Here is a 27,013-nt window from a genome sequence, read left to right on the forward strand (position 1 = left end):
AGATAGTCAAAGTAAATGAAACCAAAGGTGCAAGGATCTGATAAACACCAAGAAATACATACCAACAGAGGAAGCTTATCCTTCTTAGACAGCTTACAGAGCATGCTAGTCCATACTACTTGCTGGAAAAGAGCAAAACTTGTGTAGGTGAAGCATTACTATATCTCCATTTATCTCAATTGTGGAAATATTTGGCTTAACACCGATATCAATGTTATTACAGACAGACTCCAACTCTGAAGTAAATTTGACTTGAGGACTTGCACAGATTATCCTGAAAGGGTTATAGGAAAAATTTAGAGTTACATAAAAATTTTACTTAATGCTGTTATTTGTATGTTACCTAACAGTGGTTATCTGTAAAGCATTCAGACCATGCAGTATACTCATGAGACTCTCAGTCTTGCTTTGTTTACTACGGAACATAGATGTGCCATGTATTTGTATTCATACATAATATAACCATGACTGGAAAAAGTAACATAAGTGGAAAAAGTGAATCCATGTATTAACACACCAAACCGATCTGAGATGAAAATTATAGAGATATATAAAGGTAGACAAAGCTTAAAGAACATAGGGCATAATCTTGGTCACACACCAAGATCACGTCATCACACTATCTGTTATTGAGTGATATAAAAAGAAAAGAAAGAACCACATTCAATCAATTTTCTTGATAATTTCATAAGGCAGGTCAACTTTTTTTGTGTTGTTGTTTTTCTGTTTTCTCACATTGTGTATACTGTATTATATTACTAAGAGAAAGAACCTTTAAATCAGTTAATGTACTTCTATACATTAAAAGTGTCTTCAGGACTGGGGTAAGGTAGTACAACACCAGGCAACTCATTGCAAAGGTGGAGAAAGCTCTCATCGCTCCTATCTCAGTATCTCCAATAATGCAAAGCACATACTGAGATAGGAGTGATGAGAGCTTTCTCCACCTTTGCAACGAGTTGCCTGGTATTGTACTACCTTATCCCAGTCCTGAAGACACTTTCAGGCACAAACTTTGTTTGATCACTCTTGGATAAAGGATTAAACTAAACTCATTGCAGAAAATGATACATGCCTCTTTTCAGTCCTAATGATTTACGAAAGTTTTTTTTTTTTAATTGAAAGAACATAAGCCTTATTATTTTTTTTCTAGCACATATACCTTTTACTGAACCTTGCTAGAACTTGGGTTATATTTAGACTATACTGCTCTACTACAACTCATGATTTCATATCTGTATCATTAATCTGTCTATCACATCACTTGTGATATTGTTCCACATTTCAAATCATACTGAAGATGCTACTCATGACACACTGAGTGAAAATTCTACAAATAACAAAATAATATTTTTACATAGGTAATCTAATGCTTTTCGTGATGTCACAACTCATGTCATACTTAAAACACATACACTTCTTTTAAAGTTATGGTAAACTGCTTGTCATGATTACTTTTCATAGGGTTTTATGCATAACAGTCTATTATCTGTTATATTTTGTAGACAGAAGAGCCAAACATGTAACTGAGTTATTAAAATCTTTCAAAATTGTAACATTCAAAATTCAGAATTAAAAATGACAGTTCCTTACATTTCCAAATCAAAGTTTAATGTGTAAAGCCTGACATTTTTGACAATGCCAATTCACCTCACTGGATGTTAGATCTCTGCACTGATATCAATATCATTTATTTACCAACTCTTCACTGATGATCAAAAAATTAAATTAATTGTAACTAATAACAAAATTTACAAAATTACTCAATGCCATTGAGATACTCAGATTTTCAATATTTGCAAATTTCTTCTAATTCCAATATCAAATTTATAAACAAATATAAGGCCCATTAATGAATCAAGATGTTAGTGACAATTATCTGAATTTTTAGCATGTTTAGAATTGGAAGAAATTACTGTTTTATGTAGACTTTTTTTTATAAGTGTCATGCTCTTAGACTAGACTTATTTAATTTAATAATATTAAATAATTATATTTAATAATACATCTTAATTATTCAGGGATACTGGAGTTTTGGATGAATGAATTGTGCATCCATGCGTGTGTGTGCACACGAGCACATGCATGCACCTTTCATTCTGTGTACCAAGGTTAATGCAGAAAATGATACTTGCCTCTTTTCAGTCCTAGTTATTTATAAAAGATCGTTTTTTTTTAACTGTAAGAACATAAGACTTGGAAAAGATTTAAGGTGATCAGTAATTTAATGGTTTTTATTGATATTTATTTATTTATGATATTTATTGATCTGGTGAAAGAGTATGATAGAGTGCCAAGGCAAGAAGTCTGGAGGTGTCTGAGGGAGAAGAAGGTACCAGAGAAATATGTCAGGTTGGTGCATGAGTTGTACAGAAATGTGAAGACAAGTGTTCAAACCTGCCTGGGAGTGACAGTTGGCTTGCATCAAGGGTCTGCATTGTCTCTTTCTGTTTAATATTGTGATGGAGGTGGTGATGGAGGAAGTGAGAGAAGAGGCGCCTTGGACTATATTGTATGCAGATGACATCGTGCTGTGTGCAGAATCAAGAGAAGAAGTGGCAGCCAAACTGGAAAGTTGGAGGAAAGTACTGGAAGAGAGAGGTATGAGAGTGAGCAGAAGCAAGACAGAGTATATGTGCTGCAAAGTGGACGGTGGCCAGGAGACAGGTCTGGAGCTGAAAGGAAATGTCATCGGGAAGGTCAGTGACTTTAGATATTTAGGTTCAACAATGAAAGAGGATGGTGAGGCTGAGAAGGAAGTGGGATGCAGGATACAAGCAGGATGGAGGAACTGGAGAGAGATGGCTGGAGTGCTATGTGATAAGAGGGTGCCAATCAATCTAAAAGGCAAAATTTACAGGAGAGTAGTAAGACCAACTATGACGTATGCTTTGGAAACTGTGGCCCTGTGGAAAAATAACATCAGCAGAGAGGTAGCGGAGATGAGAATGCTCAGGTGGATATGCGTTGTGACCAGAAAGGATCATCTGAGAAATGACTATGAAAGTTACGAACTTAGGAGCGAAGATACAGGAGGCAAGGTTGAGATGGTCTGGTCATGTGATGAGGAGGGAGGAAGAGTATGTGGGAAGAAAAGTCATGCAGATGGATGTGCAGGGGAAGAGGAAGCACGGATGGCCAAAGAAGAGATGGAGGGAGATGGTGAAGGAGGACTTGAGGATGAAGAACTTGGATGTGGCTACAGCCCAAGACAGGAAGTTGTGGAGGAGACTCACCACAAACAGCAACCCTATTTAAGTGGGAAAAGCTGCAGAAGAAGAAGAGGAGATATAATTTAGTGGTTTATTGTGGACTCACCCCATGGATAAGTGCTTGGTCCATTGTTATTCAGTCTTTACATTAATGACATTGGGAAGTATTTAACAGGAGCCATACAGCTGTTTGCTGATGATGCAAAGATAAGCAGGGTAACCAAGAATGAAATTGACATACAGTACTTGGAGAATAATTTAAATAAACTGGAATTGTGAAAATGGTTATCAGTTCAATGTTAGCAAATGTAAAATCATACACTTTGATATAATGAGATATCCAATGACATATTATATTGGAGGGATTATGCTAGAAGAAAGTGACCAGACTATGGATCTTGGAGTTCTAAAAGACAGGAAGTTGAAGTCCAGGGGATCACACAGCAAAGATTGAGAATACAAAGGAGAGAGTTGAAGATGATAATAGGACTGTGGATATAGATTATGAGAAGAGATTTAGAATTTGTGGACTGCAGATGCCAGCAAACAGGACAAAGAGAGAGAGAGAGAGATGATATGATAGACCTACAAACTTCTAAAAGAGTCATATAGGATAACATTATAAGAGATAAATAACACTTAACTCATTAACAGAACACTGATATAAAACAAGCAAATCAACAAAACTTGAAGAACATTATTATTTAGTAGTGATATCAGTAGAAAGTTAACTACACACACACACACACACACAGTGAGTAAGTAAAATTATTATCACAACCCAGATATGGAATTGGAACAATTTTCATATTTTCATAAAAAAAAATTGGGCGGTTATATGGTGAATGCTAGCACATCTGAACCAAACATACAACCTAACAGAAAGCCAAACTATGTCTAATCTCATCACTAATATGAAATCTTTTTTTGTGATTATATATCTAATCGTGAAGCCTAATACTGACTAAGATGATTAATTTAAATTATATTCAAAGAAATAATTTTTTTTATTTTTTATTTTTAAAGAGTACAAAAATTTCTTTGCCATTATTTAAAAGGAGATACAATAGCAGTTTACTTGAGGTAAAAGAAACAGATTATTAGCAGAACTGCTGCTGAAAAAACATTTAATTTACAAATAAGCAAGCTTCTTGGAACAGGCCATGCTAGGCCTAAATCCTTGATACGCATGATGATGATAAGCAAGCTTCTTAAAGGTCGATCTGCATTTACTGATGCAGATCGACACCTTATATATACTCAACACATCTTATATTAAGCCAAAATTACTCATAGAATATAGATCTAGTTCTATCTAACTGGTCCAATCCATGCACATATAAGGAGCAAACTTGATATATTAATGTGGCAGAGAAGAAATAAACACAATCCACTCATCTAACTCTCCCATTTTCCTCCTAATATTTTCTACTATAGTAGACAGGAAACAGCAGTCTCTGCATCGAAGACATTGAAGCTTTCAACAGTTTATTACATAGATCAATACAGCCCATTAATGTTCCATTTTTGAATAAGAAAAAAAAAAAACAACCAACCAACCTGCTGAACTTAATGATTACAAAAAAATTAGAAATAGTTAAAAAAAAAAAAAAAGGAAAAAAAAACTATCACAAACCAATTAATTTTGACAAATTATCTACTTTACTAATCATTTAATTAAAAAAAAGTGTCAATCATTACTTAAATGCCTACAAAGTGCTACATGCTAATCTCCAACTGAACTACAAATTCTGACCCAAAGCACTTTTGAACTAGATAACAGTCACTGTCCTAATCAGCCATGCTAATCAACCATCAAATACTTAAGAAAAACTAAGTCTCCTCATCTATGCAATAAATAAATATACACAAAGTCCTGAAACACATTTTTAAATGCTGCAATTATTAGAATATCTTTAATGCGAAAGGGAAATTAATTAACTGATTAAGATTATATTCCCTTAAATTAAAAATGCCGAGAAATTATATTCTTGTTTAATCCTTTATCTAAGTGTAAGAAAACAAAGTTTGTGCACATGAAGCATCTTCACAACTAGGCTACTAGTATATAGAGACTAATGACTTTACATTAATTGCCTTAGTATCCCATAATACAAAGCACATATCCTTTTGGGTGTGTATAATGCTATGCATTATGGGAAGGACTAATACTCAGACTGGTTTCGACCTTTATTGAGGCCTCATCAGTGGGAGCGTGACCCAAGAGTCATATATTTTCCATAAATGGATAAAACATTAAACAAGAGTATAATTTCTTGGCATTTTTATTTAATTTATAACCAAGTCAAAAAATTTTCTACAACTAGCTGTAATCCAGTTTTTTTTTTAATAATAAGGTGTTACACCTTTTCACTACTTGTATTTTGAAAATATATGAATTCTACATTACTTCAACCTTGGTTATTTCTTATGGGTCTAGCTCTCACTGATGATATTTAATAATGTTAGTCTTTGGGCTTGATTCCAGGGAGCAGAGAGGTTCTACTTGTTGGCAGGTTTCTGCCTGATGTTTTAAGGATACTTGTGACATAAAGACTGAATAATATAAGCACATAAACACAAGAAAGATATTTAATTAACCAAATATTTCGGTCTGGAAAAAGCAGACCATCTTCAGTGGCACTACAAGAACAGTTTTAAAAATTTAATGAGATCTTACATAGATCCCGTTATAAATTTGAACGTTTATTCAAAGAAAGTGTAGAGGCCTTACTCCATCATCCTAACCTGAATCGGCATGACTGTATATCTATATCAAAAATCTGGGAGTCTAATCAGGATAACTCATTAATTCATATTAATTTTATGTTATTTAATATTATTAATTAATATCTTTATTTCAATCATGTCTCTGCTTAAAAATATTCCCTTTAATACTTAGTGATGTAACATCATGCGGTTTGTTCTATTTTTAAATGATCTATTGTTAGTATTCCACCTTGTATTTTTTTTTTTTTTTAAACTGTTCTTGTAGTGTCACTGAAGATGGTCTGCTATTTCCAGACCGAAATATTTGGTTAATTAAATATCTTTCTTGTGTTTATGTGCTTATATTATTCAGGTTTTTACCTGTCACTGAGTACAGCCACCTATGAGAATATGATGAGTTTAGTAGTTATCCTTTTGGGTCACTCAGTGAGATTTAGTGTGATATTGTAGATCACTCAGAGTTTTTGGAGAGGTAACTGCCACACTTTACTTCAATTTAATAATATCAGTCTTTTGGCTTGTTTCCTGCTAGTGAGCAGAGCAGTTCTGTTCACTAGTAGGTTTTTGCCTGTCACTGAATGGAGCCACTGTTGAGTTTCCTGTCCTCCTGGAGTGATGAGTTTAGTAGCAATTTTTTAGGGTCACTCAGTGAGATTTAGAGTGATTTTGTAGATCACTCAGTGAGATTTAGAGTGATTTTGTAGATCACTCAGAGTTTTTGAAGAGGTACCCTGCAGTTTAACAGCACCTCAATAAAAGAAGAAACCAGCCTGGGCAGTAGCCCATTCCATAATGCATAGTATTATACACCACCAAAAAATATGTGTGCTTTGCATTATAGGATACAAAGGCAATTAATGCGAAGTCATTAGTCTTTATATAAGTAGCCAAGGCATGAAGTTACTTCACATGCAAACTTTGTTTGCTTACATTCAGATGAAGGATTAAACAAGAATATAATTTCTTGGCATTTTTAATTTAATTTATAACCAAGTGAAAAAAACTTTCTACATTCCATTCCCTTCTTCACTCAAGTACATAACGGGAATGGAATTCTCCTCTTAAATGAATTTAAGAACTGAGAAATCCATGTTTGCAGGCCTAGTCAAACAAGCATGCAACAGGTTGCACACATTAATTGATAACTTGATCATATGCAATTGATCAGCCCTCCCAAGAATACATAATCATTTTACAGACTGCAAAATAAGCTTACTATCCCATCTATATTCCATCAAGAGAAAATCAAAACATATATATATATTTTAAAATATGTATCCCACCCACAAAAGGTTGTGGAGTAAAGACCAAACATGGAACTTTTTTAAGCCACTTCAACTATTTAATGAGTGTGGTGGTGGTCTCACACTAGGCAAACAAATTCACCTACCATCTAAAAATTTCAGGGAAAAATCTAACATGCAATCCATATCTAAACCAATTAACATGCACAGAAACTAGTACAACCTGAACAGATTCAGCTAGGAAATCTGTGTTTCTCCTCATCCCTCTGTCATCAGAGGACATTGCCTACAAACAGGAGTATGTCACAACCACTTCTTAAGTATACTCAAACAATGCTTTATAATCCCTTATTTTGATTAAAATACCTTGCCTTCATTAAATGACTACTATTAAAGAAGTAAAGACAGTATTTCCTTTTTCTTTACTCATGTGTGTGTGTGTGTGTGTGTGTGTGTGTGTGTGTGTGTACACGTAAATTATATTTTTATAACGTAACTTTCACCCTTAGAATGTATAATATTTGAAATATTTAATTGTTTTTTGGAGATGAAAGGCATAATATATAGGTAAATTTAAATAGAATTATAGGTTTAGTTCTAAGATATTAGAAAGAGAACACCCACCTGACTAGGCTGGATAATAAAGTGTTCATATGAATGCAACATATGGATAAAACGATTAAGAAAAATTTCCCTTATAGCATTATTAAGGACAAGGACATCAACATACTCCTGTGTTCCTTTTAAATACCTAGATCGCCCTGTGGCACTGCTTTCACTATCTGTTCTTTTAGGTCTTGCTAAATCTTCCATAGATGTGATGACACCTAATTATAATTGACAATTTAATGGATAACTGAACTTTATTATTACAGAAACTACTGAAATTACTAATATCTGTGGATATGTTAAGAAATCTGTGAACAGATTATTTTAAATATTTTGAGAAATAATCTTTAAATAATACATATATTATACAAATACAAAACATAATATCCAAAATCAGAATATACAACATGTTCAAATCAAAATATAGATGTAGTGTGAGGCTTAGTTCAGTAGTGCAACAACTATGATTTTTGCTTTTGTTAACATAATTTCTTTTTAATTTTTTTGTCTGAAAAATGCTATCATTACATTTCAGATTACTTGAGCGCATATAGTACTATGAGGGTTGTTTGAAAAGTTTGGCAAAAAAAAAAAAAAAGTTAAACACATTTTTTTTGGAAAAAATTACCTTTATTCTCAACATAGTCTTCATCGAGGTCTACACATTTGGTCCAGCGAGTTCCCAATTTTTTCATCCCATCTAAAAAGTAGGATCTGTCCAATTGTGCAAAATAGTCATTGACAGCCTTGATGACATCCTTGTTCAAAGAAAATTTTTTTCCCACCAAGCCAAATTTTTAAGTTTGGGAACAAAAAATGAAGTCACACGGGGCCAAGTCCAGAGAATACAGTGGATGTGGAACCAATTTGAACCTCAATTCGTGCTATTTTGCCATTGTGATGGCGATGTGTGGGACGGTGCATTGTCTCTATGAAAGAGCACTTTTTTGTGCACCAATCTTGGCTGTTTTTTCTTCAGTTCTTCTTTTAAACGATCCAACAATAACGCATAGACTCCTGTTATTGTCTTACCCTTTTCCAAATATTCTATCATAATAATTCCTTGGGAATCCCAAAAAACAGTGGCCATCACCTTCCCAGCTGACAAAACGGTATTTGCTTTTTTTGGTGCTCTTTCACTGGGCATTGTCCACTGTTTCGACTGCTGCTTGGACTCAGGTGTGTAGTGGTAGATCCAAGTTTCATCTACAGTCACAAATCAATGCAAAATCCTGCCAATTGTGGTTAAACATTGCCAAACACTGCCTGAAATTCTTTTCGTATGCATTTTTGATCGACAGTCAATCGCAGCACCCATCGTGCAAACAGCTTTTTCAATACACTCATTCAGTTGAGATGCCTACAATCTCAGCCATCTCAAACACTTTCACTTGGTGGTCTTCCATAACGATACCATGGATTTTGTCAATCATTTCTTTCGTAGTGACCTCAGTTGGGCATCTGGAGTGTGCTTCATTTTTGATGGACTTATGACCACGTTTAAACTCAGTTAACCAAAAATAAATAGTCTTTAATGCTGGTGCAGTCACCATGAACTGCATCTAACTCAATTTTGATCTGCATGGATGTCCACTTCTTCAAATAAAAGTGTTTTTATCACTGCACGAAACTCGTTTTTCTCCATTCTTATGAAAAATGCAAACATGGTCATTTTAAATGTTTGCCAAACGAGAATTATGCATTGCACGTTTTATGCGCCACTGGTACGAATGAACAAATTGTATCACTGTTAATTGGAAATTACCAAACTTTTCAAACAACCTTCATACAACATGTTTCAACTGATGTGAAATACTTGCAATAAATTCGCTATTAAATGTCAATAATACCAATCGCAAAATGATTGATGTTTTCAACTTAGCCACATTTTAGACTTTTTCAAGAGAATAGAAGTCCTGAAATTTTTTTTAATTTTTATTTTAGAATGATAACATGTTCCTAAATCACTAATACTCAAAAAACTAGTCAACACAATGCAATACTATGTTTTAAAACTTTTCGTTAATATAATATGCCATTTGGAATATCTATTTTACTTCTTTTATTCACTTGTAAACGTTTGTTGATGGGCAATTTTTTTCCACACACACACACACACACACACACACACACACACACACACACACACACACACACAGTGGCAATCAGCATATGTGATACTAGTTACTGAAACATCTGTGAAGATTTTTCAAGGTGTGTGTTTTTCTTCCCAGTTCAAACATTGCATCATCTTAGTAGGTATCTATCTGGTTACTGAACAAATGAGGATGAGTTGGCAATTTGAAACTTAGCCAACCAAAGCATATTCTTATTGACCTTAACTAAAATATAATGATGGTACGATGATGGAACACAATGATTCAATGATTGAATTTCATGGCAGTTGGGGCATCACCCAGTTGAACAAGGTTTTCTTGCTGTTTTGGTCAGGTATCAGGGTGAACTGTGAAAAGTCATCTACTAGAACAAACTCCAACTCAACATATTTGCTACAACAAGAATTCAATGGAAAAGAAGTGGAGTCAGCAGATGAAGGCGGGGAAGTACCAGATCAACATAATAGATAGGTGTTGCCTATCAATATGAAGAAGACAAAAATGGGTTAGAATCTTTTAAATGACAAACACAAAATGCTACATTCAGGCTAATGATCAGGGAAAAGAAGGAGTAGCTATAGTATTAAACATTAAATACAAGTATAATCTTTTTGAATGGTAGGCAATATCAAGTACAGTGATATACGCAAACATTAAAATAGAGAATTGTACAATGAGACTTGTTTGTATCTATGGTCTCACGGAAGATTTTACTAAGGAAGAGGTGAAAGAACTTTTCAAAACATTAGAGGAGGCAGCTGAAAGAAAAATGAAAAGCTGATCCTTGTTGGGGATTGCAACAGCAGAGTTGGAAATGAATATCAGACATACAGAAATGTTTGGGGAAAATTTGGAGAAAAAGAGCAAAGCCAATAATAATGGTAAATACTGGCTAGATTTCTCTTCAGGGTATGGATAGTCATTACTATGTTCCAACATGAAGATGTGCACAAATTCACATAAAATCAGAAATGTTCTAAATGACTACAAGAAAAGTCTTGCTGCTGATACTGCATTCATGATGGTTCAAGACACACAAGAGCATACATAGGATCTGATACATAAAGTTATCATTTAGTTTTCAGTAGGATAAAATTGAATATCATACTGAAAAGAAAAGTGTGTAAGAAAGTTCTAAAAATAATCAGTCAGGATGTTTCAGAGGTGAACTGTAGGCTCAGACACACAAATATCATTGAAGAAAAAAATTAAGGAGTTTGAGAACAAGAACCAAACCAAACCAAATCAAAAAGAGAGGCATGTGATGGGGTAGTCTGCAAGGATAGAAAAATCAGAACTCTATGATGGACTCAGGAAGGTAAAGAGGCAGTCAAGGAAAAGAGGAAAGTGTATTGAAAGTTCATCATGTTGAAGGTTTAATGGAATATTTACAGCACTAGGAAAGGATTAAAAACTAATTTTAACGATTCCAATATTTCGGATCGGACTTTAGAGTCACCCACGTGTTTCACTTAGTATTGTGTTGTATTTGAGAGTGTGTGTTACAAGAGTTATCTGTAATCCCTGAAGATGTCTCAGTGAATGAGAAAAAATATTAGAAGCATTAAAATGAGTTTTCAATCCTTTCCTAGTGCTGTAAATATTCCATTAAACTTCCAACATGATGTCTTCCTAGCACTTAAGCCTCAACACACACACACACACACACGTTGAAGTCCCTGGTAAGTAAGTGTGCATGTGCTCTCAGAAATAAATGTAAGAAAGCAAAGCAATGTGTAAGAGTAATTAACAAATAATGAGAATACTAGTAAGAATAGAGAAAATAAATATCAGAAAGATGGTAAAATGTTCTGGAGATCATTGAAAAAACTTAGAAATGGAGGAAAGAGTACTCTAATAGCAATCATAAATGATAAAGACAACATGAAAACTGAAGATAAAAATGTTTGCTTAGAGTGACAGAACAGGTAGAAAAATATTCAAGAATGCAATTAGGAGTGCATATCAATAATTGCGATAGAAAAAAACATCAAAAACCTGAAATGTGGAAAGGCAGCTGGAGGAGGAGGAGATGGTGTTCAATTTCAGAAACTCTGAAATATGAATGTATTAATCCATAATGCCTGGTTTGAAAGTCAAATTCTCGATCACTGGAGTAGAGCTCTCAATGACTAAAAAGAAAGTAAAACAGAATGTGAGAATTACAACTGAATTTCCTTATTCAGCATATCAGGTATGATTTATGCAAGCATACTTGAGAAGCGAAAAAATTGTAGAAAGGAAACTTGAATAAGAAGCTGGATTTAGGCCAAATTGTCAGGATTAGATTTTCATTTTAAGACAAATTATTGAGAAATCATAGGAATATAACAAGGATTTGATAAGTTTTATACATCTGGAAATGGCTTTTGACATGATGCAAAGGCAAAAACTATATGGAGTTATAGTCAACATTTAAGTTGAAAGTCAGCAGCTGAAGGAGGTAGAAGACGGTTTGATGTAAAATCAGATGCACATTATGTCCCCAGTTATTTCGTTAAGAATTTCATTATGAAGGAAAATGGCAATATACCTGATATTGTAATTAGAGATGTTAACCTAAGCTATTTACTTTAAGCAGATGATGTTATATCATCATCATCATCAAATTCCTGCCATGTACCCTCAAGGGGTGTACAGGATATGACAGTACTACATGAAAAATTTACATCATTACTAACTTCCTATCTACAATTTTCCTCCAAATCAGTCTGTTACTTGTCAAGACTCCAACATTATCAGATCTTATATTTCTATCGTGTAAGGTACTTTGTACTGTATCAATCCACCTATATCTTGGTCTTCCTCTGGGTCGTTTTCCTGCCAACCTGGCAGAGAACACTTGTTTTGCTAATCTTTCCTCTCCCATTCTATTTAAGTGACCATACCACCTGAGATTAACTCTGCTAACACATTCCTGGACACTGACAATGTCAAGTTCTTTCCTAATATCCTCATTTTTAATATGATATTGCCATTGATGCCATCTGTTCACGCCTCTAATCTTTCTCAGGACTCTCATATCTGCGGTCTCTAGTCTTTGGTCAAGTATTTTACTTCTGATCCAGCTCTCAGATCCATAAGTTAAAACTGGTTTGAACACTGTCTTGTATACAGCTAATTTAGTGTTCCGACTAATTTCTCTCTTATTCCATATGAATTTATTCAATTGACTTCCCACCATACCAGCTTTGCTAATTATGTTGTCTATTTCTATATTTAATTTACCATAAATTATCATTTTTAAATTATAAATTTCAAATTTTAAATTATCATATTAAAAACGAGGATATTAGGAAAGAACTTGACATTGTCAACATCCAGGAATGCGTTAGCAGAGCTAATCTCAGGTGGTATGGTCACTTAAACAGAATGGGCGAAGAAAGATTAGCAAAACAAGTGTTCTCTGCCAGGTTGGCAGGAAAACGACCCAGAGGAAGACCAAGATATAGGTGGATTGATACGGTACAAAGTGCCTTAGACGATAGAAATATAAGATCTGATAATGTTGGAGTCTTGACAAGTAACAGACTGATTTGGAGGAAAATTGTAGATAGGAAGTTAGTAATGATGTAATTTTTTCATGTAGTACTATCATATCCTGTACACCCCTTGATGGTACACGGCAGGAATTTGATGATGATGATGATGACAGGTTCCAAGGGAGTGGAAGGAGGTTGTTTCACTGCATAAAGGCGGTTGTAGAATTCAAATTATAGGCTGGTCTGTATATTTGGAGTTGTGGTGACGGTCGTGGAGAGATTGTTGAGAAGTAGGATACAGAAATGGTTATCAGCATGGGTTTGTTGAGGAGAGATCAGGTCTCACTTACTTACTTTTTTTATTTCGTATCCAAACACTAGTACAGTAGTAAGTGGTACCACATGATTTACAACAAATTAGGATACATTCCAATGAGATGAGTTTAGATTTGCTAGGTGAATTATACAGGGAATAATAATTAAATATGAAAAAAAAAGGAAACTATACATAACTTATATACAATGAACATGGTCAGATGTTCCTCCAGTATCTTGCACAATCAACTGCTCTTTCTGTGTAGGATATAAGGTCCTCTTTTGCACAAGGCTATGGAAGAAAGGGACAAGAAAGAAGGTGTTCCATGGGTTGTCCCACACTCACAATTGTCTGGGCCAGTGAGGTAGCCCCATTTGATGAGGTTTTGTTTGTAGCGTCCTGTCGTCCGGAGTCTGTTTAGGCTTTTCCAAGTATTCCAGTCCAAGTGGGCACCATGTGGAAGATGTTCGGCTGTTGGAATACCAGTATTATTTTCAGGATATAGTGCAAGCCATTGTTGAAGTCTTGTCTCTGGGAGGTTTTTAGGTAGTTCAACAGTTGTCAGGAAGCTATGTCGGGATCTTAGTCTTTGGGGCACTGCGGTCTGGCCGAACAGTAAGTGGCGTTCATCATTTCATTTGTCTGCTTCTTTCATCAGCTGAGAATGCAGATCTTCGAATTGAAGGAGGTACAATACCAGCCAAAGTATACAGGTCTTTTAGTGGTGTTGGTTTCAGGCATCCTGTAATTAAGCGGCAGCTTTCATTCAATGCTAGGTCAAGTTTTTCAGCATGGCAGGATCTGGACCATACTGGGCAGGCACATTCAGCAGAAGAATAGCAAAGGGCCAAGGCAGAAGATCTCAGTGTGCTAGGGTCTGCAAACCATTTGGAGGAAGTGAGCTTTCTTAGTATGTTGTTTCTTGCATTTCACTTTTGCCTTTGTTTTTTCTATGTGGATTTTATATGAGAGGGTGCAATCGAGAGTCACACCGAGGTAGATTGGTTTCCAGGAACGTTCTATATTAGAGCCTTCCTAAGAAATCTTCCTTATTGTTAAGGTGGAAAAGGCCAGTCTGGGTTTTCAAGGGGTTTGGTTTTAGTTGATTGTTGGTATAGTATGTGGTTAGACTATTTAAGGGAAGTGATAGAGTAGTTTCAATGGACTTGAAATTTTTTGACGGAGTAGCTATGGCAAGGTCATCAACACAGATAAAATTTCTAATTCCTGAAAAGATGGGGAGATCATTGACGTAGATGTTGAAAAGTAATGGTGATAACACATTTCCCTGGGGGAGGCCATATTTTTGGTGGTGCCAGCGGCTCTTCCTACTCCCAAGGTCCACGTAAAAGCGTCTGTTTTCCAAGAATGATTGGGTCAGAAGGACAAGGCGATAGTCTCTAGTTATTCTGTTATATTTTATTTCTGAGTGTGAGATGGTATATGCTGCAGTTAGGTCTACAAAGACGACTCCTGTGGCTAGTTTTTGCTCATAACCATTTTCTATATATATTGAGTGAGGTTGAGAATTTGTGATGTGCAGGATCTGCCTGGTCTAAAGCCAGCCTGCTCAGCAATAAGATGGAGTTCGATTAGGGGTTGTAGCCTATTAAAAATTAATCATTCGTAGAGTTTAAAGAGGTTGCTGAGTAGTGATATAGGTCTGTAATTTTTTGCTTCGGTTGCGGGTTTCCCTGGTTTCAGAAAGGCCACCAATGGCCTTTCTGAAATGGCATGCCTACAGATAGTTGGTATCCTTAGGGTTCTGAGGCAAGTGTTGTATATAGGTTTAATAACCACTCTTTAGTCCTGGTTCCAAAATGTTTAATCTGTTCATTACAGACATCATCAAGGCCTGCAGATTTTCTAGGTTTTGATAGGTTTATGGCAGCGTTGAGTTCAGTGATGGTGAAATCTAAGTTAATCATATTTTGTTCCTCACTTGGGGTTCTAAGTATCTTATTTTTTGTGTGTGTTTTTTAGCGAATTTTCCATTCAGCAGCAGCTGGTGAGCAATTCGATTAGCTGTTACCTGCAGATGCTCATATGGCTTAGTGAAATCCTTCCTAATTCTGTTGATAAAGTTCCATGCCTTTCTGCTACTGTTATATCAAGAGCTTCTATTTCTTTTTTCCATGAGGAATGCTTTTCCTCTGCCATCTTGGAGCATAATTTTTTTCCTGCTTGGATAGTCTCTTCTGAGAAGGGGGTTGGTGTTGTAAAGTTGTAAGTAATCAGCATATTGGGCTTGTATGTCACTGGAAAGGCCTGGAATGTAGTTTGTGCGGCATCCTTGGGGGTGTGTGTGTTTGGTGGAGATTTTCCTTAGTATTTTTATGAATTCTGGATACTCTTGAGGGTTTGGAGGGACTTCTTCTATGGAGCGGTCAAGATCTTCTATGAAACCCTTCCAAGTAGCTTTTTGAAAATTAAATTGTCGTCTGTAAGGGACGGTGTTAGGCATAATTGCTGGGTTGAATTGAAGCATTATAGGTCTATGTTGAATATGTGGAATCAGATTTAAAACCTTTTTAACACAGATATTGGATATTTTTGAGCTAACAAATATGAGATCAGGGTTATAGCCTCGCTTCCATCTGCCACTGTTGAAAGATGCAGGGAGTTTTGGATTATGTATGTTTAGAGAAAGGTTTTCAGCCGATTTTTCAACAAGTTCTCCATCTTCATTGGACTTTGTGTAACCCCAGTTAACACTATGGCTGTTAAATTCACCTAATACAACATTAGTCATGTATGCATTATTATTGAGGAGGATGTCAGGGAAGGAGAAAGCTTCTTCTGGTGGTTTATAGACTGAGGTGATTGAGATATTTTTCATTGTGTTCGTAATAATCTCAATGTTTCTGTTGTTCTTTGAGTCAATGGACGATGGGATCAAGTTCTCTTTCGTAAATATGCACTGCCATATTTATCGTGGGGTATTTCTTTGATGAGTTTCATGTCATGGATGTAAGGTCTTGCAGCACCTTCTCCTCTGTGAGTTTCTTGCAGGCAGAGCACATCGCAGTCATTATCTCTGTAAATATTTGCAATGAGATCTTGCTTGACAGTGGAGAAACTTTCAATATTAAAAGATATTATCTTTAGGCTTGGCCCCAGGTAGGATCCTTTAGGGCAGAAATTTGGGAGCATTTTAGTTCGATCACTTGCGTTTAGTTGATAGCAGCTTTAGCTTCCCTTAATGGGTACTAACAGGGTGCAAGAACGAGAACCTAGCTGCTGCGCACATACTATAACAAGGTGACAAATACCTTGAACTGAGGAGATGCATATACAGTGGTGTACTTGGATTTTGCAAAGGCTTTTGATAGACTGTCACATGACAAGCTCTTAAATAAATTGAAACAGATGGGATTGGATAACAGACTTCTGTGTTGGATCAGTGACTGGCTGTCAGATAGGTATCAGAAAGTTGTATATGGGGGGGGGGGGAGTGCAGTATCTCGAAAGAGAAAGGTCACTAGTAGTGTGCTACAGGCAGGGCTGCTGAGAGGGGATGACACCAAAGACTTGTCACGGGCCCGGCACCAAAAAGGGCCCCTACTTTCAGGTCCCGATGTGCCACATAACTGTGTTTATAATGCATGGTTTTAATTCTTGTAATAATACAACAATGATAAAGGATAATGGCATATCGAGAATGATACTGTGTTTTGTTTTAGACAGACAGCTACGCGCTCTTCAGCTCACCGTGAGTGTCCGGAAGACACTGATTCTCTCGGTGCGTATTGCTGTAGTTATAGTGGGTGATGACGTCAATAGGCGTTCGTGCAAGGCTGTTGCAGTCAGCTGCGCTAGCTAGTAATTGCATTCACAGTAATCTTCCCTGCCAGAACGTTTCGTTCTTGTTAGTATTTTGATAGACGAAGGTTTTGTGATTGTTGTAAAGTGTGCAGCTGTATAGTGTAGGCCATGTGCTAAAAAATAAAAGTAAGTATTCTTATTAATTTGAATTTTTAATTATTAAAATTATATTTTTAATAATAAAAATTTGACCAACAGAAATGTATCATCAGAAATCTGGAAATCAAAAACGAAAGGAGAAAAGGGATCGTGAGAAGGCAAAAAGAAGATTTAAAAAACAAGCATTTAATACTGAAATATTTGAAGAAGGAAGTGGATGAGGCAGATGAGGCAATAAAAATCTAAAAATTCTCTTTCTATTTAATGTTTGTATTATGTATGGTATGTAATGTATAGAATTTTGAATTTATTTTACTTCTTCTACAGCTTATCCCACTTGAGTGGGATCGCTGTTAATGATGAGTTTCCTCCACATCCTCCTGTCTTGGGCTGTCATGACATCCAAGTTCTTCATCCTCAAGTCCTCTTCTACCAGCTCCCTCCATCTCTTCTTTGGCTGCCCATGTTTCCTCCTTCCTTGCACATCCATCTGCATGGCCCCTGAATTTCAGGTCCTTGTCTACCATCACTCCTAGATCTCTCATCTCCTCTACTTCTGTTAAAGTTTCCCCACCAAGTGTATACTTTGCATCCCATCGTTGCTTACAACTTCCACCGGCCATAATGTACTCTGTCAAAAACAAACATGTCTTACATTGAAAAAAATTGCTACATAAGGAAATTTAAGGAAGCTGCAAACATGCTTAGACTTCCCATGCAGTGTAACAAAAACCAGGGCCTAATTCTATGCTATGTTTGGTCAGCACTGATAAAAAAAAATATACCCAAGTCAGACCTCGGACAATGTGAACGTGAACAACAGAACGTGACAGCATCCAGCATTGTTCAAACTTAGCACTGCACTGAATCTATATTCGGATATTCAATTTAATAACAGTTACATGGCCACAACTGTATATAATGAATTATTTTGAGTAATTTCTCATTTCTTGTGTTTAAACTTTTAGTTACCTTTGACCCCTGAAGATGTAAGTAAAACGACTTACAAAACTTGTCGGGTTTGTTTTTTATTGTCATTTAGCTTAATAAGCATGTGGTCCAATTACCGGAATCTTTCTTATGAACTGCTAAACCACAGAAACCTTCGCATACAAGTTGAAAAATTTATAGGCAAAAAGCAAACAAACAAACAATTCAGGTAAGAAATATATTTTGTCTAAATGAGTGTACCAAATGGTATTTTGCATTCAATTTAAAAATTATGTGTATTTTGAAATAAACTGAAAAACAGGCAAACTATCTAGAGTGGGGAAAAGGGATCTAATTAGAATTATGAAATTACTGAATTACTATGGTTCGAATTAACTAGTATTTATTTACCATATATAAAAGATTATCTTCACTAATTATAGATACAGTGTAATACACACACTGCACTGCATCTAAACCTATAGTTTGTTTCTACTCCCAATCCATCAAAGTTTAACAAAAACTAGAGCACATTTTAATACCATGGATGGGTTAAATTAAGCTCTGACTATAGATGAAACATGGAACTTTTTCAAGCCACTTCAGGCATCCAAATAATCAAGCCAGCAGTTTCATAATGGATGAGGAAAATCTTCTTCCACCATAAATGTTTGTGAAACATTTATGCTTCACAAACATTTATGGTGCAGTGGGATTCAAACGTACAGCCTACTGATTTGAAATACTACCCACTCAGTCAAACCAGACCAATTAAACCTGTAATTTTAAAAAGCTGCTGGCTCCTGAAATAATTTTTTCATAACTTCATTCGAATAATTTACATTTCATGCTATTTTAAGAAAAAGATTAAGGAATATGTATGTTTGTACTATACCTGCTTTCTTTGCAATGGCCGTTACTCTCTGTAATGCTTCACTCTGTTGGAGTACTTGTGTATGGGTTGAAGCAAGACTGCTATATGAACTTCTGGCACTGCTAGAATTGCTACTGACTCCAGAATCTCCACTTTCAAAACTCCAAGACAGTTTCCGAGTATGATGCCGCCGAGAACTTCTTTCATTTAAATTACGATCTAATCCATTCTGAAAGGTAGGAACGCCATACCTGCTGAGTGTGTTAATAATCTCAGAATTCAATTCATTTCTATATGGCAGTTTAGGAATATCCTCTGGCACCTCAATCACTTGACTATCTATATCAACAAAACACAAGTTGGCCTGGGGGAAAAAAAATAATATAAGTACAAAGCAAAGCTATTACACACACAAAGAGAGAGAGCAACGTACAGATATCTGGCCACTTAATAATATCCAGATATTACCCAACTGTTATTAATAATCTGGAACTTTACATAAACAAGAACACTCCAATTAATATATTTTCTTCCATAATGATGGCAGAAAGTAAACATAAGGCCAGAACATTTATGTATTGATTATAGTTCAAAAATATTCATGAACATTTTTAGTATTTAACAGACATAACATATTTAAGGAAATGGCAGACATAGATAATTTCACTTCCCTGTTGAATTGGATTTAAATGGTATTGATGTGCACACAGATTGATAAGAAAATAACTATTTATTAATTTAAAAACTAATATTTCACTGTATTATATCCAGCATCTTCAAAGCACACAAACAAAGTTTGTTACAAATAGGAGACAACCACAATTCGGTGTAACAGTGAGGCTAGCATAAGAAATTGCAACGTGCAACACAAGTCCTAATACGGCACCATATAAGTTATAAAAAAGTAGTCTTTGTTCAATAGCTTGCACACCTTATTCTTTTGTGAGTTGGAGAGATCTCGATTTATAATTTGATATGTTGACTGGTCTTGGAGAAGTGTGTGCATTTTGCTTTCATATTCTGTTGTATCCATTGCTACAGGTAATGTATACAACATTGTGTTTCCTTTGTCTGATTTGGTTATTGTAATGTGATTATTATTGCATAGCTCTTTTAGAGCCATTATTTCTTTATGTAGGATATTATTTTTGGGAGACTTGAAATGGATTAGGATATTGGCCACTTCTAGCCTAATATGATTGGCTATTGCTCGAGGTAGGTCGTATATTCCACGTTCAACAGAAGAAGCCATTATTTTGGTTTTTGGAACTTCTTTAGGAGTAACGGGCGACGTCCCAGCCGGCATGAAATTTTGTCATGTTGTACCATCATTTTTTATTTTGGTTTAACTAATAAGAATACAATTTAGTCAGCTAAATCCCAAATTGCCAGCCCATCCTCTTTCGTTCAGTATCCAAGTAGATACCCAACAGGGTGAACCATGAGAAGGTGAGGATTGAACATTAGGTCAGAAGCCCTAGATATTAAAATTAGACTTTATTAGTCCACATTTCACTACCATAAAATAATGTGGGCACTGCTAAAGTATTGTATGTTTTCAAGCATGCTTCTTTTTGTACTATATTTGGATTGAGTGTTCTATTTATCAGGCCTATTATTTGTAAAAATTTTGAGGATTTTAATTTTATGTCTTTTTCTCCTTCATATGACATTCCATATTCAAGATAACTGAAAGTATTTATCTGTTCTATTATTTTATTATTAATAACTATTTTACAGGGTGCTTAAGGGTCAAAGCTGTATAACTGACAGGAGACCTCCACATAGCACCTTTAAAGGAATGCGGACAACCAACCAGGGCTTCTGACCTAATGTCCAATCCTCATCTTCTCGTGGTGCACCCTGTTGGGTATCTACCTGGATACTGAACGAACAAGGATAGGCTGGCAATTTAGGATTTAGCTGGCCAAATTGTATTCTTATTGGTTTAAACCAAAATACAAAATGATGGTACAACACGACAAAATTTCATGGTGGCTGGGGCGTCGCTCAGTTAAACAAGGGCCTGGTTATTTTTGCCAGAGAACCAGGGCAAACAGCGAAAAGTCAACTACTGGAAAAATCTGAAAAAACACCCCAACTTAACATCACCAGAGTTAAAGGTCGGTACTATCAACATAAGAAGCCTGAATGGCAAAGAAATGGAGCAAGCTGAGGAATTAGATCAGTACTCGATTGACATAATAGGGGTGACTGAAACAAAAGAGACAAAAACTGGTGAGATCTTTCTGAGCAATAAATGCAAAATGCTATATTCAGGCAATGACAATCAAGGAAAAGGAGTAGCCATAGTATTCAACACAAAATATGAGGCTAATCTTCTTCAATGGCAAGCAGTCTCAAATAGAGTGATGTGTGGCAAATATCAGAATAGGGAACTGGACAATGAGATTTATTTGTGCCTATGGTCCCACAGAAAATTCTACTAAGATAGAAGAGGAGGAATATTTTGAGGCTTTAGAGAAAGCAACTGACAAAATGAAAAAGGAAAAGTTAGTCCTTGTTTCTAAATAGTAGAGTAGGAAATGATTGTCAGACATACAATTTGGAGAAAAGAGCAAAGCTAATAATAATGGCAAATACTTGTTGGATTTCTGCTCAGGACATGGACTGGATATTACTAACACATGTTCCAACATAAAAATGTGCACAAATTCACATGGAGAGAAGAGGCAAGGAATAAGAAAAGTCTCATTGACTGTGTTATTGTTGATAGTGATGTTTTCTCCCTAGTGCAGGACACCAGAGAGTACAGAGGATTTGAAATTGGAAGTGATCACTATTTAGTCTTGAGCAGGATAAAATTGAATTTCATTCTGAAAAGAATAACATGCAAGAAAATTTTAAAGCGAATAAAAGTTGAGCAGCTCTCAGATGTGAACTGTACACTAAAATACACAAAGATTATTCAAGAAAAAAATGAAAGAGTTTGAGAACAGAAACCAAACCTTGGAGATTCAGTGGCAAGCCTTGAAGAAAAATCCTGATTGATTCAGCCAGAGAGGCATGTGGTGAAGTTGTCTGCAAGGATAGAAAAATTAGAACTCCATGGTGGACATAGGAAGTTAAAGAGGCAGTGAAGGAAAAGAAGAAAGCATACCCAAAGTTCCTTTCTTACATTTGTCTTTGTATTCTCTAAGAGCTTGTGCTCTTAGAGAATACCGAGCTAAACATTGCATAAAACTAGCTAAACAAAAGTCATGGGAGAATTTTGGCAAGAACATAGAAAATAAATATCAAGAAGGTGGTAAGATATTCTGGAGGTTGTTGAAGAAGCTTAGAAATGGAGGAAAGAGTGCTGTAAAAGGAGTTAGAGATGATGAAGGTGACATGAAAAAGGGAGAAAGAGATATCCTTGAAGTATGGAGTAATTACTTCGAAAAATTGCTAAATGAAACAAGCAGTGATAGCACAGTGGTAAAAACCTCAACAGGCATACAGTCAGGAATACTTGAAGTAGAAAAAAACATCAAAGGCTTGAAATGTGGAAGGACAGCAGAAGTAGATGATATTCGACAAGAAATGCTGAAGTATGGTGGTATAAAAATCTTACAGTGGCTGCACTGCATTGTTCAGAAGGTCCTGGATAGAGGGACGAATTCCCGATCACTGGAGTAGAGCCCTCACAGAACCCATATATAAAAAAGGGAAATAAAACTGAATGTGAGAATTACAGAGGTATTTCCCTACTGAGTGTGCCTGGTAAGATTTATGCAAGTATACGTGAGAAACGGTTGAGAAGAATCGTGGAAGAAAAGCTTGGTGAAGAACAAGTTGGATTCAGGCTAAATAGAGGCTGTCAGGATCAGATCTTCACTTTATGACAAATAGCTGAAAAATCATGGGAATATATCAAAGATCTGTATTTAAGTTTTGTCAATCTAGAAAAGGCATATGACAAGGTGCCAAGAGAGAAGTTATTCAATACACTACAGTTATATGGTGTCAATGGGGCATTATATCAAGCAATACTTAGTCTTTATTCGAGTTGTAAGTCAGCAGTTTGAAATGAAAGAAGTACAGGAAGATGGTTTAATGTTAAATCTGGTGTCAGACAAGGATGTATATTATCCCTCTCTTATTCATTATCCATATGGATCACAATATGAAGGAAAGTGGTATTAAAACTGATATCAAAATTGGAGATGTTAACGTTAGCTCTTTGCTTTATGCGGATGATGTTATACTTCTAAATAAATCCGCTAGAAGTCTGCAAGATTCCCTGACTAAATTGAATAACTGTTGTAATAGATATGGTATGAAGGTCAGCAATAAAAAGCCAAAGACAATGAAAATAGGCAGAATCATTGAAAATGTCAACTGCGTTGTGAATGGAGGACCTGTGGTAGAGTAGGAAATGATTGTCAGATGAGCTACTTAGGCATGATTTTTTAGTGAAGATGGTAAATTAAATATGGAAATAGACTACAGAATCAAAAAGCTGGTATTTTTGATTAATTGAATCAGGTAGGAAATCAATTGAATAAATTCATATGGAATAAGAGAGAAATTAATCGGAACATAAATTAGCTGTATACAAGACAGTGTTCAAACCAGTTTTAACTTATGGATCTCAGAGCTGGGTCAGAAGTAAAACACTTGACCAAAGACTAGAGACCGCAGATATGAGAGTCCTGAGAAAGATTAGAGGCGTGAACAGATGGCATCAATGGCAATATCATATTAAAAACGAGGATATTAGGAAAGAACTTGACATTGTCGGCATCCAGGAATGCATTAGCAGAGCCAATCTCAGGTAGTACGGTCACTTAAAATGAATGAAAACGACTCAGAGGAAGACCAAGATATAGGTGGATTGATATGGTACATAGTGCCTTAGACAATAGAAATATAAGATCTGATCATGTTGGAACCTTGACAAGTACAGACCAATTTAAAGGAAAATTGTAGATAGGAAGTTAGTAATGATGTAAATTTTTAATGTAGTACTATCATAGTCTGTACATCTTTTTGTGGGTACATGGTAGGAATTTAATGATGATGATAATAACTATTTTACTTCTAACTGAAGTTTGTCCACAAAATGCCATTGTTTTAATTTTATCTATGGAAATTTTCATTCCAAACTGTTTTACTATAACATTTAAATTATATATTGATCTATATAAATTGTCTTCCTTAGCTGATATTATTGCCTGATCATCTGCAAATAATAGCATATTTATTTTGTTATTCTGGGAAATTTCTATACCTGGATTGTTTAAGGTGTTCCACTTATTAATATTTCATTAAACGTGTTGGAGACAGAGGACATCCCCGTCTCATTCCTTGGTTTATAGATTGTTTTTCAGACATTTTTTCATTTAATTTTATTATCTTTGTGTATAAATATTGCACATAGTAAAATATTAGGTATATTTATTCTTTGTAATATATCAAACCATATATATCGTTTTACTTTATCAAATGCTTTTTTGTAATCTATAAACAAAATACGAGTGTCTAAATTAAATTATCTTCTTTTTTCTATAAGTAGTTTTAAACAGAAAGCTGCATCCATTGTAGAGCATTCTTTTCTAAATCAATTTTGACATTCTAATAATATTTTTTCACTGTATATTTTTAATTTTCCATGAATTATTCTACTATATATTTTGTAGCATGTATTCAATAAACTAATACCTCTGTAATTAGCAGATTTTGTTTTATCCCCTTTTTTAAATATAGGTATTACTATACTTGTATTCCATTCCATTGGTATTTGTCCATTTGTATATATTTTATATAAAAATTTTAATAATCATTGATGAAATTTTTTTTCCAGCAAATTTATACAGATCAGAGTTTATCCCATCTTCTCCTGCTGATTTGCCATTTTTTATTTTACTTGGGTTGTCCTTTAATTCTTTCATTGTTATTATATCATTTAAAGTATTTTGTAAGTTTCTGGTGTAATTTTTTTTTATTTTAGTATTATCTGTCCAGAGAATCTGATGTTAGTATTATCTGTCATTAAATTTAATCACATCAAATTATCAATATGTCAGTTTACAAGGCAACTGGACATATAAGACAACCACAAATTTTACACTTGCCATTGTTGGCTTCTTACACATTACGTATTAAAGTAAGGGTAATATGTAATATGTCAGCTTCTTACCCTTACTTTAATGTATCATAGGTGTGACAATTACCTCAGATATTTTCTTTACTGGTATTTAGTTTATGAATGATGTCTTCCTGTATGAGATGAATGGTAAAATTGTTTGTTATGTTTATACCAGTAAGGTTTCATTTATAAAAAAACAGTATGCTTTTCCTACGGAATACATTTATTAAATACAAATGTTTATATATAAAAATTATTAATATGCTACTATATCAATATATTGGAATCATGCAATAATTAATGACAATAACAATAAAATTATAAAAGAAGTACTTCTATGTAGAACTAGGGTCATTATATACTTCTTACCTCACCAGGAATATATAACTGTGACCTTTCTTCATTACCATGATGTAGTCCCATAATATATGGAACAGGTGCATCAAGAAAATGGTGAAGAGATGCTGGCAGAATTGGGACGTATACATGTTGCCATATAAACGGGAAAAGCAACATTGTTGTACATTCTGCTACTAACATCAATTTGTGATAATCTACAATTTAAAATTATTTCATTGTCAATGTACAAAAGCACTTTTCAATATGCTAACTGAAAACATACTTATTACATACTAGGCCATATAATTTTAATGATTTTAAAAATTTAACCAATGTAAGAAATACTAATATGATTTCAATTCTTACATGTGAAAGAATTAAAATATTCAAATGTCTAATATCACTTCTGGATAAATTTCATCTCATCTCAAAAAGAAGAAACAGAAGAGCTTTGAGTACTATATTCACACCTGATGACATAAACAGGTCTTTAAATTAAAACTTTTTTAAAAAAATGTCTGAAGTAGAATAGACTATTAAATTAGTAAAAATATTTAATGACATTATTCAATACTATTCATGTCTATAACACAAAAACAATACTGAGAAGCTCAAAAATTTTGAAGTTAGTATTTAGGAATTGTTTACATCAAAATATCCTGCCTCCATTGAAATTATAAGGAAAGTGGATATTTAACTGCTTAGATATTTGAATATAGGGATGTTATGAAGGCCAGAATCAATGCATTTCATAGCTTAAGAGAACACTAAAACTATACTGCTTAATGTTGCCATGCAATGCATTGGTTTCTCTCTATATTTTTCCTTTTTTTTTTTTTTTTTTTTTTAATAGTAACCCCCTCCTCATGGGCTTACTTTAGCGAGTACCCTGATGTTGGACCTTGCCTTACTTCATGTAATATACACCTGTTATATTATCTGTAGACTGGTGCCTCCCCTTCTTTCTTCTCCTCGTGCTTCTTTCCCCAATACTATTAGAGTATTCGAAGGCTATGGGTGAATCATTCCTATCCTGCTATCTCATTTTGCCTTATGCAGCAACTGAAGGAGGCAAGCTAGCCCCATTAGGTGCCGGTTGACATCAGGAAAGGCACCCGATTGCAAAACTTCACCGCCAGCTCTGA

The 27,013-nt window shown here is 34.9% G+C and overlaps 1 protein-coding gene across 4 annotated transcripts in view; it reads right to left on the minus strand.

Annotated features, from left to right (window-relative positions):
* pns (DENN domain containing pinstripe) overlaps positions 1–27,013 on the minus strand; it is a 347,031-nt gene that overhangs the window by 241,596 nt on the left and 78,422 nt on the right. For all 4 annotated transcript variants that reach the window (XM_090411700.1, XM_090411683.1, XM_090411692.1 and 1 more), the window contains 3 exons: positions 25,899–26,083; positions 19,460–19,802; positions 7,811–8,013 (listed from right to left, as the gene is read on the minus strand). In XM_090411700.1, the coding sequence (XP_090267826.1) occupies positions 7,811–8,013; positions 19,460–19,802; positions 25,899–26,083 (731 nt within the window). The remainder of the gene's footprint in view (positions 1–7,810; positions 8,014–19,459; positions 19,803–25,898; positions 26,084–27,013) is intronic.

Source organism: Typopeltis vanoorti, chromosome 2 (genome assembly GCF_054136105.1).
Source record: "Typopeltis vanoorti isolate ZY-2024b chromosome 2, IOZ_Tvanoo_1.0, whole genome shotgun sequence".
NCBI classification, from domain to species: Eukaryota; Metazoa; Arthropoda; class Arachnida; order Uropygi; family Thelyphonidae; genus Typopeltis; species Typopeltis vanoorti.